The sequence below is a fragment of the Vipera ursinii genome (genome assembly GCF_947247035.1).
Source record: "Vipera ursinii genome assembly, chromosome: 3".
NCBI classification, from domain to species: Eukaryota; Metazoa; Chordata; class Lepidosauria; order Squamata; family Viperidae; genus Vipera; species Vipera ursinii.
The window spans coordinates 161,665,151-161,684,273 of NC_139516.1; the positions used below are offsets into that span (position 1 = coordinate 161,665,151).

The window sequence follows — 19,123 nt, forward strand, 5'->3', positions numbered from 1 at the left end:
GCCAATATAACTGCCTGGAACCAGCTGCGTGTCCTCTCCCGGGCTGCATAGACCAGCCAGGAAGGGCACGGGTCCTATAAACATGTGGTGGTGCTCAGCCTCCCCATGATCCTGTCCACTTCCTCCGGAGTCACAGAATCAAATTCCTCCCAGGTGATATCGACAAGACCGCCCGCGTCCTGCTCGACAGACTCTGCCCAGTCAGAGTCCAGACCGGTCCGAATCCGAGCGATTTTGTCCGACAGATGCTGGTTAAACTCCTCGGCATGACCCTGCAAGGGTTCCTCCCTCACCTCCTGATTCAGGAGGGAGCGAGTCACCCTAAACAGGGCGGCCGGGCGATTATCTGCGGACGCGATAAGGGTGGCGAAGTGGTTAGACCTCGCCTCCCTTATCGCAGCGAGATAAGACCTAGTATAGGTTCTTAGTCGCAATCGGTCGGATTCGGATCGGCTGGATCTCCAACCGCTCTCTAGGCCCCGTCTCCGACACTTCATCTCCCGGAGCGCCGCGGAGAACCATGGAGCTCGACGGGATCTGCACCGGGTCAGGGGCCACAGGGGTACAACTCGGTCAAGAGCCTCAGTGGCTGCCCTTTCCCAGGCTTCCACTAAGGCGTCTGCCGAGCTGTGAGCAAGGGAGGCAGGTGGGGACCCCAGCGCCGCCTGGAACCTCTGGGGATCCATTAAGCGTCTGGGGCGGTACCATTTAATTGGTTCCACACACCCACGGCGGGGGGTGGCAAAATGGAAGACCAGCCGCAGGAGATGATGATCGGTCCATGACAGGGGCATAACAATTGGGGAGCCCCCACCAAGATCATCTAACCACCGTCCAGATAAGAAAACTAAGTCAAGAGTGTGGCCTCCCTCATGAGTCGGTCCCGAAATTACTTGCGTCAGGTCCATGGCCGTCATGGAAGCCATGAACTCCCGAGCCAACTCAGATGATCCTCCCAGCGATGGTAGATTGAAGTCCCCCAAAACTATAAGTTTCGGGAACTCAATCACCAACCCAGAGAGGACATCGAGAAGCTCAGGCAGGGCTGCTGCTATGTGACTAGGCGAAAGGTACACCAGCAGCAAGCCCAACTGCGCACCAGGGCTGCATCTCAAAAAGAGAGACACACCCGACTATCTGGGGAACGGTGGCCTCCCGCGGACATAAGGTCTCCCTCATAACAACAGCCACACCCCCACCCCTACCCTGAGCCCGAGGCCGGTGTAGCACCCGGAAACCTGGTGGGCAAAGGTCAACCAGAGGAATCCCTCCCTCTGGGCCCAACCAAGTCTCCGTGATGCAAGCCAGGTCCTCCTGCTCACCCTCGACCAAATCACGGACGAGAGGAGCTTTATTAGCGACAGACCTGGCATTCAAGTACACCAGCCGGAGCTCAGGAGGCTGCACATCCTCACTCCCAGAGCCCTGGGGCGGAGCCAGAGGGTCGGAGTGCCCCACCGCTTTTAAGCAGCGGAGAGGCCTTCCCTGAGGACGATACGGCCCTCTGCTCCTGCACCTGCTGCCATTCCCTAACGTCGTGGGAATAGGTATTCCCACGACCAGCCCTGGAGCCCCGGAGGCAACCGGCCCCCACTCCTCCCCCCCACGAACTACCTTGGCACTGGCCTGAACAGAGGTTGTTGGACTGCCCCCCTTGTCCAGACAACCAAAAAGAGTACCCTCCCCCCTCCCTAGCCCCCTAAAAAATTTAGAAAGAAAACTAATCAGGGGCCTCCTATTGGGTTTCCGTCGAAGGCCCCTACCCGTGCCCAGCCTCCAATAGGCATCTATCCATTCTCTCTCTGAAACCTCTAGCAAAGAGAATTGACTACTGCACGTGGCATCTTGTTCCACATGTTAGGCTTATTTTAATAAGGGCTAGAAAATAATAATATTGTCAGTCTGCCTTTGAGAAATCTGTTAAGAAATCCAGTGATGTCAGCAACAATGAAGAAACAAGGCAAGAGATTGCCTAGTAACACTGAAGCAGGAAATCAAGTTTTCCTTGTGAATTGTTAAGAGGCATATTGGATTTCAACTTCCTTAAGTATTATAGATCTACTTTAGATCTTGATCCCATTCTTTATGAGCCTCGAGCACAACAATTTTTAAGAAGGTTGATTTTGTTAATTTTTCTGTTTAATATGAAAATGTTATCTTAATTTTTTTCTTTCTCTCCAATAGGTTACAATAGTGATAAAGTATTTTTTCCAGTTTGGATTCTTTCCTTGGAATAAACAATTAGAACTAAAAAAAGATAGGCCTTATTTTGCTCCTAATATTATTGGTATTGAGAAGAAAGAGGGTTATGTGCACTACGACCTTGTGCAACTACTCGCTTTGTTTTTTCATCGGTCCATTTTAAAGGTATTTTTTTTATTTTGTTTTGGGGGAAAATAGTAAAACTGTCAGCATATATACCTGAACTTCCATTCTTTATTTTTTTAAAAAATAAAATAGTGCTCCACTAAACCAAAAAAAGAATTCTTACTTACTGATTCAAAAGCATTGGAAAGCAACTCTGCAAGAATCCTTGAATCACTCAGAAGTTTCATGTTCAATTTATCTCTCACAATCTCAGTGCTGAATCTATGGAAAGGATTTATATTCTCAAATTTTCATAATTAAGCCCTTTGCCTTTCTCAAGTACTAAAGAAATCTCTCAAGATAAGCATTTTATCCACTCCTAGTGTTGTAAAAAGCAGCTCTATTGGTTGGGCAAGAAGAATGTGTCACTCAGCTGAGAAAATATTTGTACATGTGTCTTTGTGTGCATATGGTATGTATATGAATGACTGTGCAAAAATGTATGAGGACAACAGATCCTTGAGGCCAGGGAAAAGTCATCCTTCAGTCCCCTGGTAATTGTCTAACCCTACTCTAAAGGTCATGGCACACCATTTCAACTATACTCATCCCACATACAAGGCTCTGAAATCCAGGAAAACTAAACAGCATTTCTGAAAATAAAAACTAATTATTACTTTTTGTAATGATGTTATCAGAGATTAGATGACAACACTAAAGCCAAAGCTTTGTTTAAAGTGAAATAATCCAAAACACTCAATATTTAATTATAACAATTAATATCAGTAATTCTGAAGATACTTTAATGTTGTTCTTTTTAGTGTCATGGATTATGGGATGAAGAAGATGGAGGAGACAATGGGAGTAATAAATATGACTCAGATGACGAGTTGGCTGAATCATACAGAAGAGATTCTGCTGACTCTTTGATGTCAGTCAATTTGGCAGCATCTGTTGAATCCATACATGTCCATTTCCCAGAACAGCAAACTGCCATCCGCAGGAAAAGTTCAAGCAGTGGCTCACATTTATCACAGAGATCCAGCTTCTCCTCTCACCGTTCAAAAAGAGGTATGACTGGTGACATCAGGTCTCTAAACTGGTCTGTTTAATATTTGCCTAAGCTTTTCTTACAAGAAAGAAAGTAGCAAAGAATAACCATTAAATCATAGATAACAATGACCCTTATATTAAGGAAAGCTAAGCTTAGATAGTTATTATTTATTTATTTATTTATTTTATTAAATTTATATACCGCCCTATTCCCATAGGACTCAGGGCGGTTTACAGGGAAAATTAAAAGCATAACATACAAAAATTAAAATAAGTTAAAACAATTAATTAATTCAAGTCCCCAAAATTTAAAACTAAAACCCAATTAAAATTAAAACCCCTCAGTCTGGGCCAGACAGCTCGAAGAGCCAAGTTTATGTTAACCTTATTTTCTTCGAAGAATTATTTTCTCCCTATCCTATTAATGCCACAAACTTAAATTATTTTAGGCAAATAATAAAAACATTGCAATGTCAGAATGCAAAATAGAGATTTCTTGTTAAGAATATATTTTAATAGCTTTAACTTATGATTTAGCATTTATATTTTTAAGGGTTTTAAGGTGTTTTAAAATTCATAAGATGCCTGAGTTATATCTTAAAAGATAATCTAGGAGTTTTAACAATCTCATTAATGCAGAACTCCCTGTCTCAAAATAAGTTTTATTTCGCTGACAATATTTTTAAAGTATATTATGTTATAAAATTATGTATATAAATTTACAGTTTATAGTTTATATATTTATATAAATGTATAGAAGAGAGCCAATTTGGTATAGTGGTTAAATCACCAAACTAAGAATCCAGATGACTGAATTCTAGTCCCTTTTTAGGCATGAAAAACCTGTGGGTGACTTTGGGCAACCTAACCCATCTCACAGGGTTGTTGTTGGGACGTAATAGGAGGAGGAAGGAATATTAGATAAATTTGCTGCTTTGTGTTATCTAAAAAAAGTCAGTTTGAAATAATATGAAATAACTTTAGAATTAAAATATGAAGCTCTGATGCTTTCTGAGCTTGGTTGTTATTTGCCAATATTTCATTATCCAATCAAGTCATATCTAATAGCAATAGCAATTAGACTTACAGTCATGGCCGAAATTGTTGGCACCCCAGAAATTTTTCCAGAAAATCAAGTATTTCTCACAGAAAAGTATTGCAGGAACACATGTTTTGCTATACACAGGTTTATTCCCTTTGTGTGTATTGGAACACAACAAAAAAAGGGAGGGAAAAAAGCAAATTGGACATAATGTCAAACAAAACTCCAAAAATGGGCCGGACAAAATTATTGGCATCCTTAACTTAATATTTGGTTGCACACCCTTTGGAAAAAATAACTGAAATCAGTCGCTTCCTATAACCATCAATAAGCTTCTTACACCTCTCACCCAGAATTTTGGACCACTCTTCCTTTGCAAACTGCTCCAGGTCTCTCTTATTGGAAGGGCGCCTTTTCCCAACAGCAATTTTAAGATCTCTCCACAGGTGTTCAATGGGATTCAGATCTGGACTCATTGCTGGCCACTTCAGAACTCTCCAGCGCTTTCTTGCCATTCATTTCTGGGTGCTTTTTGATGTATCTTTGGGGTCATTGTCCTGCTGGAAGACCCAAGATCTCGGACGCAAACCCAGCTTTCTGACACTGGGCTCTACAGTGTGACCCAAAATCCTTTGGTAATCCTCAGATTTCATGATGCCTTGCACACATTCAAGGCACCCAGTGCCAGAGGCAGCAAAACAACCCCAAAACATCATTGAACCTCCACCACATTTCACTGTAGGTACTGTGTTCTTTTCTTTGTAGGCCTCATTTTGTTTTCGGCAAACAGTAGAATGATGTGCTTTACCAAAAAGCTCTATCTTGGTCTCATCTGTCCACAAGACGTTTTCCCAGAAGGATTTTGGCTTACTCAAGTACATTTTGGCAAACTGTAATCTTGCTTTTTTATGTCTCTGTGTCAGCAGTGGGGTCCTCCTGGGTCTCCTGCCATAGCGTTTCATTTCATTTAAATGTCGACGGATAGTTTGCATTGACACTGATGCTCCCTGAGCCTGCAGGACAGCTTGCATTCCTTTGGAACTTGTTTGGGGCTGCTTATCCACCATCCGGACTATCCTGTGTTGCAACCTGTCATCAATTTTTCTCTTCTGTCCACGACCAGGGAGATTCGCTACAGTGCCATGGGTTGCAAACTTCTTGATAATGTTGCGCATTGTGGACAAAGGCAAATCTAGATCTCTGGAGATGGACTTGTAACCTTGAAATTGTTGATATTTGTCCACAATTTTGGTTCTCAAGTCCTCAGACAGTTCTCTTCTCCTCTTTCTGTTGTCCATGCTTAGCGTGGCACACACAGACACACAATGCAAAGACTAAGTGAACTTCTCTCCTTTTTATCTGCTTTCAGGTGTGATTTTTATATTGCCCACACCTGTTACTTGCCCCAGGTGAGTTTAAAGGAGCATCACATGCTTGAAACAATCTTGTTTACCCACAATTTTGAAAGGGTGCCAATAATTTTGTCCGGCCCATTTTTGGAGTTTTGTTTGACATTATGTCCAATTTGCTTTTTTTCCTCCCTTTTTTTGTTGTGTTCCAATACACACAAAGGGAATAAACCTATGTATAGCAAAACATGTGTTCCTGCAATACTTTTCTGTGAGAAATACTTGATTTTCTGGAAAAATTTCTGGGGTGCCAACAATTTCGGCCATGACTGTATATACCATTCCATAGTGCTTTGCAGCATTCTCTGGGCAGTTTACAATATCATCATCTTACCCTCAGCAATCTGGTTTCTCATTTTATTGACCTTGGAAGGATGGGAGCCTGAGTCAACCTTGAGCCCCATCCGGATCAAACTCCAGACTACAGGCAGAGTTAGCCTGCAATACTGCATTCTAACTACTGAGCTACCAGGGTCATTTTAAAATTAAAAGTTTTCAGTTCCCTAGTTGCTGAATAATGTGAGTGAAAAGTGGATTTTCAAGAGAAAAGAATGCATCAGCATGTTTTTGCCATTTTGGTCCTCACTACACTTAAAATAGGGACGCGGTGGCTCAGTGGGTTAGAAGGCTGAGCTTGTCGATCAGAAGGTCGACAGTTTGGCAGGTCTAATCCTGAGTGCCGTGTAACAGAGGGAGCGCCTGTTACTCGTCCCAGCTTCTGCCAACCTAGCAGTTCGAAAGCACGTAAAAAATGCAAGTAGAAAAATAGGGACCACTACGGTGGGAAGGTAACAGCGTTCTGTGCACCTTTGGCGTCTAGTCATGCCGGCCACATGACCATGGAGACGTCCTCAGACAAGCGCTGGCTCTTCGGCTTTGAAATGGAGATGAGCACCGGCCCCTAGAGTTGGAAACGACTAGCACACATGTGCGGAGGAACCTTTACCTTTACACTTAAAATGATCCCAGGCACAGGAGTAATAACCTGAGAAAGATTGTCTGTTTGTTTTGTTTGTTAAAAAGGAATTAATCTTTTGTTTCACATTTTGATTCTTGCTTTTTGTTATTAACTGTAGTTTAAAGGATTCTATTTTTCCAAGTGTGGAAAAAGAAAAAGGATATGCAGATCCAGGGTTGTTGTTGTTTTTTTCCTTTTCTTTTGAGCTTTTCCTTAAAAGTGCAATAATTCTTTCTCCACTTGTATTTTCAGGAAGTACCAGCACACGCAACAGTAGTCAAAAAGGAAGCAGTGTGTCAAGCATAAAAAGGAAGTCAAGAAAAGAACTTCTGATGGAAAAACTGAGAGAACAATTTATCATTGCAAAGGCATTTACCATTAAAAAGTGAGTACCCGTAATTACACATATCAAATTTATTGAAATGAATGCTGAATCCAGAATGTGTTCAAAATGTTTTAGGATTGAAGAAGGGGCCAGAAGGAAATCTGTATCCATTTTATGTCACTAATGAACTCCAGTCCATCACTGATTGCTAAGGCAGACCTATATACTTGATTGCCAGGTAGCAAGAAAAGATTTCAGGAAAATGGGAAACAGATTTTTCCATTCAGTGTATTAGGGACACATTCCAATACTAAATCACTAAGACCACAATTACTGTTTCCTTCCTTCCTTCCTTCCTTCCTTCCTTCCTTCCTTCCTTCCTTCCTTCCTTCCTTCCTTCCTTCCTTCCTTCCAGCAGTAAATACAAACAGTCCCCCACCAAACTATTATTTTAAGGTTATCTTGTTTCTAAAAGATTAATAAATCATTTTCTGCATATGCGAAGAATCTGTAAGCCAGATATGTCAAACACAAGGCCCAGGGGCCAGATCTGGCCCGTGAAGTGGTTTCATGCGGCCTGTGAAGCCATCCTGGAAACAGTGAGGGAACGGCCCCCGCTGCCTTGGCCCTGGCCCAGAGACCCTCCTCCTGCCAGAGATCCTCAGATCTGTCCCACTCTTGCCCGGGCCCCCATAGGCACCCTTGATGCGAACGATGTAGAGCTGGCCATACCCAGTAGGCCATACGCACTTTAGCCACGCCCACCCAGTAGGCCACACCCACCCAGGCCACACCCACCCAGCCCCCTGAGGGCAACCACAATGCTCATGCAGCCCTCAATGAAATTGAGTTTGACACCCCTGCTATAAGGCATCCATAGGGGTGTCACGTTTCTAACATCCCTCTTCCAAATCAAGCCTTGCAGTTCTTTTCTTGTTTTAAATTATATGTGCTGGAAGAAATTAAATATCCTAAAACAAAGGAAGCTAATCTGTTAGTTGATAATTTAGATATCTGGAGATACAACTCCCATGGGAATTTTGACCTGAGACATTTTGAAAGGAGTCCTACTCTTTCCTTGGAGGAATCAATTACAGGCAATTGTCATTTAGTGACTACAGTTAAGATCGGCCTTCCATTACTAAGTGAAGCAATCACTTAGTGGGAAATCATGCTATTACAAATGTGCTTTCTGGCTTGAAACTAATCAATTTCATACTCTTGGGTTTTGGTTTGCTTCCTATCACTCCACTATCCCTCCACTCCTGCATGGGAATAGTTAACAAAAAGGGAAATAATGTTTGTATTTACATTATTTGGAAAAGAAGAGATTACAAGAAAGTAAACAGGAACAAAGTGGGGAATGTGCATTGAAAGAATGTGCTGGCTCCAGCAGCCACCAGTGCTCTATACAAACAGTCTGGAAATTCCCCATTATTTGCAATCTCTTCCTCTCCAATCTCTTTGCTTTGCAAGGGGAAAAAAACACAGGTCAGGGACAAGACAACGCTTACTGACTGTAATGGGAATCACATGGCTCCGAAGATTGTAAATGGTTGTAAACTTTGAAAGGTTGCTGATTGAATGGTTGGTAACTGAGGGTTATCTATACATTGATTAGGATCAGATCAAGAGAAAAAACATTTTAAGCCCACATTTGCATGTTTTTTACTGAAACGAATTCTATTATATACTGTAGTTGTCTCTACCATTGGAGACAGGAATAGATCAAAGATGAAGACAATGAAGGCCTCCATATTGGGCTTCATATAGTATCTGTGAGGCAACAAGTGAAATTCTAAGCATGTGCATTTCTCCACAAATAATTTTGTCATTTGTAACAATGACAGTGACTTTTGTATTATTTCAGGGCACTTCAAATATATCTGCCCATCAGACAGTTTTTCTACAATCTTATCCATCCGGAATACAGTGCTGTGACAGATGTTTATGTCTTGATGTTCCTAGCTGATACTGTGGACTTCATTATAATTGTCTTTGGATTCTGGGCTTTTGGGGTATGTTAATAAGAATTGCTGTGCTTGAGTAAGTAGTTATTTTTATTAATATTACTTTTATAAGAAATAACTTTACTTCTTTTGTTTTCTTTCTCTTTTTTCCACAGAAACATTCTGCAGCAGCAGATATTACGTCTTCATTATCAGAAGACCAAGTCCCAGAGGCCTTCTTAGTGATGGTACTAATTCAGTTTGGAACCATGGTAGTAGATCGGGCACTGTACTTGAGAAAGACAGTCATGGGGAAAGTCATCTTTCAGGTTATCCTTGTTTTCGGCATACACTTTTGGATGTTCTTTATCTTGCCCATAGTTACAGAGAGGTAAGTGCATTGTATTTAAATGATTTTATTTCTTACTTTTTTATTTATTGCTTTTTAAAAGTGACCTGTTCAACTACATTAGACATATCAGGATGGTTTTGCCATTGCCGGCAATGGGGTGGGTGTGGCTTCTGGATGATGCATCCGGCCCACGGGATGGCAGTTGGACACCCCTGATCTACATAATGATAAAATTCATCTCTTATGAATGATTGTACTGAATAAGTAAAAAAGATAATGATACTGTGAAAAGAAATGGGTTAGCTTTGCCATATTTAAATAATATAGAAAGTATTCATTTTATGAAAGGTATATAAAATGCAATTTTTTTATGTGTTTTGTGTTATAGGAAATTTAGTCAAAACATAGTTGCCCAGCTTTGGTATTTTGTGAAATGTGTTTATTTTGGATTATCGGCATACCAGATACGTTGTGGCTATCCAACCCGCGTACTTGGCAATTTCCTTACAAAAAGTTATAATTACGTAAATCTCTTTTTATTCCAAGGGTAAGTCTTTGAGTCTGGTATAATATGTCTTTTTTCTTTTTATTTATTCTTGCTTAATAATTATAGATTGCACTCCGCCAACACTTATTCATAATAAAGTAAAATGATCATGTCACCTTAATGTTTTCTTTAATTTGGAAATGCTATGGTAATATGAATTAGATGGACACCATTAAATTTACACTTGATCATGAAATCAATTTTAATTCATAAACAGACCAATTATAACCCTTGACTATACACTTCTACTCAGGAGTGAAAAGGAAACATTTTTGGACAAAATCTAATTTCTTATAGAAGAGAAGGGAAATTTGGGGCATCACGCTTTTCTTATATAGAAGGTTTTAGAAAATTATAGGCAAATGGAATATTTTAGCTAGTCTTCATCCTGGTACATGAATGATGTTAGAATTAAATTCTAGGTCATCCTAATAAGGTAAAGGTTCCCCCGCACATGCTTGCTAGTCATTTCCAACTCTAGGGGCCAGTGCTCATCTCCGTTTCAAAGCCGAAGAGCAGCACTTGTCCAAGGACGTCTCCGTGGTCATGTGGCCGGCATGACTAGACGCCAAAGGCACACGGAACGGTGTTATCCTATATTTACATAAAACAGTTCTAAATGTTTAAATTAATCTATCTCTTTTTTTCTGGAGGATTATGTTTTTATTGCAATAAATTAGGGAAATTATGCTTCCAAAAGTGGTAGTGGTGATCTGGGGGTTCTCTGGAAGCCACAAAATGGAGGGCGTGGATTGCATTTGGCTCATGGCAATGAAAACCTCTTATCTGTCTGTGCCACAGAATATCCCAGGCTAAAACTGATTCTTTTTCTTTGACAGGTTCCGCCTAGTCCCTTTCTTGACTGAATTGAGGGCAGTTATGGACTGGGTTTGGACAGATACCACATTAAGTCTTTCCAGTTGGATCTGTGTTGAAGATATTTATGCTCATATATTCATTTTAAAGTGCTGGCGAGAGTCAGAAAAAGTGAGAAATTAAGTGTTTATTTTTTTCTTTGCAACCTTATAATCAGGAAAAGAAGGTTTACCTTGTACAGTGTCAAAAAGAAATGTGATCATATTTTTCATTTATCCATATTAGATTAATTTTTTACTTCCATTCAAAGGCACTTGTTTTTGTGTATTTTTATATCAGTATATTTCTATGTATTTCTGTATACCTGTATGCAGGTTCAAGAGCATAAGAAAGAATGATACTTTTAAAAAAGCAGAACTGATAGACTACGTAAATATTTATTATATGTAATTTATTATATATAATTTATTATATGTAATCAGTATATAATAAATATGTAATTGTCCAAAGAAAACTCAAGCTTTATTTAATCCATGGAAAAAAGAGTTATAACTGAAAATGAGCCTGTTCAACATAACTTCATACCTTTCTCAGAAATAATTTCTGGATGTACCACTGTGGTATCCAATTTAGAGTATTTTAGAACTCTTTTCAGTGAGACATTCCCTTGGAAGACCCAATATAATGATCAGAACTAAAACTATTAGGGCTTTGTATGCAGCACTTAGATTCTGTTAGGTTTTTTAATTGACAATTTTAATTTTTTTTCCATTAGGAAAGCAGTATATAGTGCAGAAGTATGGGTTACGATAACAGCCAAGCTGCTAAGTTATGTACCACAGAATAGATACATTAAAAGTACATCTATTACTGCTACAAACATGTACTATTAATCTGAGCAGAAATTTATTTTCCCTCAGTAAGTGTCCTTTAGTACAATTATAATCAGTTATTTGAAAACAGAAGGGAAAATAAGAATTAGACTTTTCAGCTCCTATAATTTTATTTCATTCCTATGGATCTGAAATCTGTAGCAACTATGAAATAATGCTTTTCATTGGAATGTTCTTTAGACAAGCTATTCATTCTAAATTCACATTTTTCTAAGAAGCATAGTATGAAAAAGATTGTTCTTTTTCATACTTTGTTTAGTTTACTTTTCCAAAGTTTCAAACAAGCCTTTTCATCTACTTCCGAACAATGATGATTGTTGTTGTTGTTGTTAGCTGCAAAGTTGTGTCCGACCCATCGCGACCCTATGGACAATGTTCCTCCAGGCCTTCCTCTCCTCTACCATCTTCTGGAGTCCAGTTAAGCTCACACCTACTGCTTCAGTGACTCCATCCAGCCACCTCATTCTCTGTCATCCCCTTCTTCTCTTGCCCTCAATCTTTCCCAGCATTAGACTCTTCTTCAGTGAGTCCTTCCTTCTCATTAGGTGGCCAAAGTATTTGAGTTTCAACTTCAGGATCTGGCCTTCTAAAGAGCAGTCAGGGTTGATCTCCTCTAGGACTGACCGGTTTGATCGCCTTGCAGTCCAAGGGACTCGCAGGAGTCTTCTCCAGCACCATAGTTCAAAGGCCTCAATTCTTTGGCGCTCAGCCTTTCTTATGGTCCAACTTTCACTGCCATACATTGCAACTGGGAAGACCATAGCCTTGACTATACGCACTTTTGTTGACAGGGTGATGTCTCTGCTTTTTAGTGTCATGGCTTTCCTCCCGAGAAGCAAGCATCTTTTAATTTCTTGGCTACAGTCTCCATCTGTAGTGATCTTGGAGCCCAGGAAAATAAAATCTGTCACTACCTCCATTTCTTCCCCATCTATTTGCCAGGAATTGAGAGGGCCGGATGCCATGATCTTAGTTTTCTTAATGTTTAGTTTCAAACCAACTTTTGCACTCTCCTTCTTCACCCGCAACAAGAGGCTCTTTAGTTCTTCTTCACTTTCTGCCATTAGAGTGGTATCATCTGCATATCTTAAGTTGTTGATATTTCTTCCAGCAATCTTAATTCCAACTTTTGATTCATCTAGCCCTGCCTTTCTCATGATGTGCTCTGCATATAAGTTAAATAGGCAGGGCGACAGTATACAGCCTTGCCGGACTCCTTTCCCAATTTTGAACCAATCAGTGCTTCCGTGTCCAGTTCTCACTGTTGCTTCTTGGCCCACATATAGGTTTCTCAAGAGACAAATAAGATGGTCTGGTACGCCCATCTCTTTAAGAACTTGCCACAGTTTGTTATGATCCACACAATCAAAGGCTTTAGCATAGTCAATGAAGCAGAAGTAGATGTTTTTCTGGAACTCTCTAGCTTTTTCCATGATCCAGCGTATGTTGGCAATTTGATCTCTAGTTCCTCTGCCTCTTCGAAATCCTGCCTGTACTTCTGGTAGTTCTCGATCCACATACTGCTGGAGTCTAGCTTGTAGGATTTTAAGCATAACTTTACTAGCATGAGAAATGAGTGCAATGGTGCGATAGTTTGAACATTCTTTGGCACTGCCTTTCTTTGGAATTGGAATGTAAACTGATCTTTTCCAATCCTGTGGCCACTGTTGAGTTTTCCAAATTTGCTGGCAAATTGAGTGTAGCACTTTTACTGCATTGTCTTTTAAGATTTTGAACAGCTCAGCTGGAATACTGTCACCTCCACTTGCTTTGTTGTTGCTCAGCTTTTCTAAGGCCCACTTCACTTCACATTCTAGGATGTCTGGCTCGAGGTCAGTGACCACCTCATTGTGATTATCAGGGACGTTAAGCTCATTCTTGTATAGTTCTTCTGTGTAATTTTTCCACCTCTTCTTAATCTCTTCTGCCTCTGTTAGGTCCCTGCCATTTTGGTCCTTTCACATGCCCATTTTTGCATTAAACGTTCCCTTCATCTCTCCAATTTTCTTGAAAAGATCTCTGGTCCTCCCTATTCTATTGTTTTCTTCTATTTCTTTGCACTGTTCATTTAAGAAGTCATTCTTATCTCTTCTAGCTATTCTCTGGAATTCTGCATTCATTTGGGAGTATCTTTCTTTTTCTCCCTTGCCTTTCACTTTCCTCCTTTCCTCAACTATTTGCAAAGCTTCCTCAGACAGCCATTTTGCTTTCTTGCATTTCTTTTTCTTTGGGATGGTTTTGGATGCTACCTGTTGTACAATGTTGCGAACCTCTGTCCATAGTTCTTCAGGCACTCTGTCTATCAAATCTAATTCCTTAAATCTATTTGTCACCTCTACTGTATATTCAACCGGGATATGATTTAATTCATACCTGAGTGGCCTAGTGCTTTTCCCTACTTTCTTCAGTTTAAGGCTAAACTTTGCAATGAGAAGCTCATGGTCTGAGCCACAGTCAGCTCCTGATCTTGTTTTTACTGACTGTATAGAGCTTCTCCATCTTTGGCTGCAGAGCACATAGTCAATCTGATTTCTGTGTTGACCGTCTGGTGATGTCCATGTGTAGAGCCGTCTCTTGGGTTGTTGGAAAAGAGTGTTTGCTATGACCATCGTATTCTCTTGACAAAATTCTATCAACCTGTGCCCTGCTTCATTTTGTACTCCAAGGCCAAACTTGCCTGTTATTCCGCTTATCTTTTGGCTTCCTACTTTAGCATTCCAATCCCCCATGATGATAAGGACATCGTTTTTGGGTGTTAGTTCTATAAGGTGCTGTAGGGCTTCATAGAACCGGTCAATTTCATCCTCTTCAGCACTGGTGGTTGGGGCATAGACTTGGACCACTGTGATATTGAATGGTTTGCCTTGGATTCAAACTGAGATCATTCTGTCATTTTGAGGATTGTATCCCAGTATAGCTTTTCCTACTCTTTTATTGACTATGAAGGCTACTCCATTTCTTCTGAGGGATTCTTGCCCGCAGTAGTATACCTGATGGTCCTCTGAATTAAATTCACCCCTTCCTGTCCATTTTAGTTTGCTGATACCTAAGATGTCGATGTTCAGTCTTGTCATCTCTTGTTTGACCACGTCCAGCTTTCCTTGATTCATGGATCTTACATTCCAGGTTCCTATGGAGAAAAAATCTTTACAGCATCGGACTTTCCTTTCACCACCAGACACATCCACAGTTGAGCGTCCTTTCAGCTTTGGCCCAGTCGCTTCATTCTTTCTGGCGCTACTAGTACTAGCCCTCTGCTCTTCCCCAGTAGCATATTGGATGCCTTTCAACCTGAGGGGCTCATCTTCCAGCATCATATTGTTTTGCCTTTTGGTACTGTCCATAGGGTTTTCATGGCAAAGATACTGGAGTGGGTTGCCATTTCCTTCTCCAGTGGATCACGTTTTGTCAGAACTCTCTGCTATGACCTGTCCATTTTGGGTGGCCCTGCACGGCATAGCTCATAGCTTCATTGAATTACACAAGCCCCTTCGCCACGACAAGGCAGTAATCCATGAAGGGAAATGACGATAGACAGCATATACAATCAAAATCCAGAGGTTATGTATATGTTGAGTCCCTGAATTACAAGACCTGATTACAAGGTCTTGCAGAATTACAAGATTCTGATATAAGACTCCTTTGGCACTTTATACAAAACAGCATTTTGCAATATAAGCTTTATGGGTCAGAGTTCTCCTGTGTTAGCTGACCCCAAATACTAAGAGCTGCTTGAATTGCAGTGTTGCTGTTATGGCAGATCTTGCATGATGAATTAAGAAATATACTTTGCTACCTCTAGCTTATGAAATCAGTTCAGCCTACCTGGGAATGTGGATTTAATTGTCAATGTCTGCTTGCTATTCTAAAGTTTTATTGAAAACAAAAGTTTAGAGCCTGTGGTTTTAGACAATGACCTTTACTATTGAATTCACTTTTCCTGCACATGATGCTGGACTGTCTCAGTTATAGTCATTTGGATAATATTAATTATTTAGAACATGTGTGGTCTGACAAGAAACTGTGGAATCTCAATATGATAAGGACATATGAACACAGCTTAAAGTTCAAATGCATGAAAAATGTAACTTAAAAAATTAATAGGTTTTAACTCTTTTCAGAGGAAAGAAAAACACATGTATTTATTTATTTATTTATTTTTCTCTTTTTGTAGCGATATCCCCAACCAAGGGGCCAGAAGAAAAAGAAAGTTGTGAAGTATGGAATGGGTGGCATGATTATTGTCTTGCTGATATGCATAGTGTGGTTCCCGCTGCTCTTCATGTCTCTAATTAAATCTGTTGCAGGTGTCACAAATAAACCTCTTGATGTATCCATCACAATAACTTTAGGAGGTTATCAGGTACAACCTGTTAAAATGTCATGTGTTATTTTCTTTCATATGCTAACATTTATTATAGACTTAAATTACAGCAAAAGAAATCATTGATGTATATTTACTTAAAGGTATCCATAGTGTGTACAGCAACTTTTATGTTATTTTCCAGCCTATTTTTACAATGAGTGCCCAGCAAAGTCAACTAAAAAATATGACAAATAGACAATATAAAGACCTCCACAATGCATTTAAGAAGGATACTGTAAGTATTTCTTTAATAGTACTATAAAAATAATATTACTAATGGCAAGCAATTGTGGAAGCATTCAATATTCTTCAAATTACCATTATGACTATGTTATTTATTTAATATTCCATTTGTACTGCCATTCAGAGCATATCCATGCATTAATCTGTAAATACAGTTAATCTCAGTGCTTAATAACATGTAAAGAAGGAAGCACTAAATTTATATTAATGTGTATTTGGAGGTGTGCTATACCCCAGCATCTGCACCTTTCTGTGTACAACTAGAGACCAACAAGCACACCAAGGACAAACGTGTACAATAATTTAGTACTTGTACTAGCACAAATATGTAAACACACGTTTCAAATATTACACACAAGGGCATATCTGCAATGGCCATTTTAAATCAATCATTTAGTAATGCTTGTCTATTTAAGTAGCTGCCCTGTTGTAAAATGGAAATGCTGAACTTTTCATAAACTGAAAAATATTTCACTCATTTTCTGCCAACTAATTAATCAGTTACATTTATGATGTTCTCATACTTTTGAGAGAAAGGGAGAAAGTAAAAGAAAATTTGGCTCAGCTAGCTGGTCTCATGATTCTCTAGTAGTGGATTTCCTTCACAGAATGTGGAGTGTTGTGGTTTGAAGTGCTCTGACCATTCAGTTAATTAGCATAACAATGTTTCTTTCTGCCATTATGTGTGCTGTTTATGCCTGTTCATTCATCCACTAGTCACGGCTATACATCTTTTCCACAGCTTGTCTCTCCCTCCTTCTTTGAATAATGAAACCTTTGATGAATAGTTCTACAGACGACAAATAGAGATAATTTTTCTTTTATTTTTTTAAAGGGTGCTTTACAGTTTCTAGAAAACTATGCTATAGAAGATATAACAGTGGCTCAGCTAGAAGGCAGTTCAAATTCTTTATGGACCATCAGCCCTCCTAGCAGAAAAAATATGATAAAGGAGCTCAAGGAAGATACTCCTGATTTTTCTTTGGTTATTTCATGGAACATTCAAAGGTATATCATTGATAGTATATAGGCTTATCACTTTTTTGTCTGGGTGTGAAAGTGGTTAGAAGTAAAATATGGTAAAAAGATACTTTAAGCATTTTACAGAATGCCATAATTTGACTTTAGTGTACCCAGAAACCTAGCCTGTTCCAAAACAAAGGATTGTCCTTGGGATACATCCTATAGCAGTAAAGAACACTCAAAAGAATTTGATTTGAATAATTTCTTTTATATAAAGAATAGCAATAATCATAGGCCTGGACCTCAGACATATAGCAAAAGTGGCAAAATTCAGCATTAAAATAATTAACACTGAGAAAATGTGGAACCCATCAGCTGTCTGAGATAAAATGATGATGATGCATTTTGAGCATCTATGATCATTGCATACTCCACAATCCTGAAATATGAAAAATTATTCCTAAATATTTATATTATTGTATTCATTCTACTGTCTATCTGTCAATGTGCCATCTTGTTTAACCACCAATTTAACCTTAGTTTTACTGCTAGTGAATACTGTTGTAAGATTTCTACACTCTTATGGATGTCATAATTGTTTATGGAACAATTAGTGTGAACGTTATTTGAACTATGAGCCCAGTTTAAATATTTTACATTCCCAATAAAAGTATGCTACTATGCATCTCTGTTAAGACATGAAATGGCAGGCTTAACACAGAATCTTAGTTCCTGGAAAATTATTAGCATCAATTTTCTAACAGTATTGTGGCAGCAGGGAACAAATCTGAAGTTTTGTTTTATCTGTGAGAATGCCAGCCATAATTTATCTGTGAGAATACAAGCCGCAGCCTAGAGTAGCCTTATGATAAGCTAGGCGTCAAATAAATCTAACAATAATCATCATCATCATCATTGCAAACATTCATAGTACAGTCAAATTAGTATTTCAAAATCTATCTAGTGATTATGTAGAATATAACAATTAGAGAAATACAGTAGTTTGTAATATATGTTATTGAATGATTAAATAATACATTTTTATAAAATATTTATTATAAAGAAATGCCTCTCTTGGAGCAAAAGCAGAAACAGTAACAGATAAAATATCTCACAACCTACCAGCTGATACAAGAAAAAAAATTGCAGCAATGATGGAAAATCCAACTCTACATGCAAACCACTTTGTGTAAGTATTTTTGGATATATTCTAAAATACAAGAGATTTTATTTCTTACATAGAAAAGTAGAAAAAGATCATGATTGCATTACATTTGTAAATATTTAACACTATACAGGTGCCATACTTTTCCTTCCTTCCTTCCTTCCTTCCTTCCTTCCTTCCTTCCTTCCTTCCTTCCTTCTTCCTTCATCAGTAGAAAGAATGTATTATTCCACCTTCAAGTTGACATTAATTCCTTATATCTTGGTCCCTAAATTGAACTAATTACAGAATTATAATCTTCTGGATAGGATTCTTCATTTATGTAAATGCATATCAATTATCTGCAAGGACTTTTAAGAGGAACGAATACCCAATTTCAAACAGAAATATAGTACATCTGGAACTGCATATAAAGAATGGGAAAAAGATCGTGGCTGTTGTCTTTACACCCTTGTAGTCATTCATGTTTTTGAACTGATAATATGTGCTACATGTATTCAACAATACATGCACTTGCATGTAGATTTGGTTGTTTTTATTGTATAATACTATCAAGAAAGCAGAAACATGTACAGGTAGTCCTCAACTTACAACAATTTATTTAGGGCTGACAGTTATGACAGTTGCAGTGTCCCACGGTCATGTGATTACCTTTCGCAAACTTCTGACAAGCAAAGTTAATGAGGAAGGCAGATTTACTTAACAACCATGTTACCAATTTAATAACTGCAGCAA

The 19,123-nt window shown here is 39.2% G+C and overlaps 1 protein-coding gene across 1 annotated transcript in view; it reads left to right on the forward strand.

Annotated features, from left to right (window-relative positions):
• PIEZO2 (piezo type mechanosensitive ion channel component 2) overlaps nucleotides 1-19,123 on the forward strand; it is a gene marked incomplete at its 5' end in the record, with an annotated part of 205,718 nt that overhangs the window by 180,677 nt on the left and 5,918 nt on the right. Inside the window, 11 exons of the mRNA XM_083360729.1 lie at nucleotides 2,185-2,367; nucleotides 3,129-3,378; nucleotides 7,022-7,154; nucleotides 8,965-9,112; nucleotides 9,220-9,434; nucleotides 9,784-9,942; nucleotides 10,782-10,929; nucleotides 15,826-16,014; nucleotides 16,160-16,252; nucleotides 17,096-17,268; nucleotides 18,287-18,412. Of these exons, the coding sequence (XP_083216855.1) occupies nucleotides 2,185-2,367; nucleotides 3,129-3,378; nucleotides 7,022-7,154; nucleotides 8,965-9,112; nucleotides 9,220-9,434; nucleotides 9,784-9,942; nucleotides 10,782-10,929; nucleotides 15,826-16,014; nucleotides 16,160-16,252; nucleotides 17,096-17,268; nucleotides 18,287-18,412 (1,817 nt within the window). The remainder of the gene's footprint in view (nucleotides 1-2,184; nucleotides 2,368-3,128; nucleotides 3,379-7,021; nucleotides 7,155-8,964; nucleotides 9,113-9,219; nucleotides 9,435-9,783; nucleotides 9,943-10,781; nucleotides 10,930-15,825; nucleotides 16,015-16,159; nucleotides 16,253-17,095; nucleotides 17,269-18,286; nucleotides 18,413-19,123) is intronic.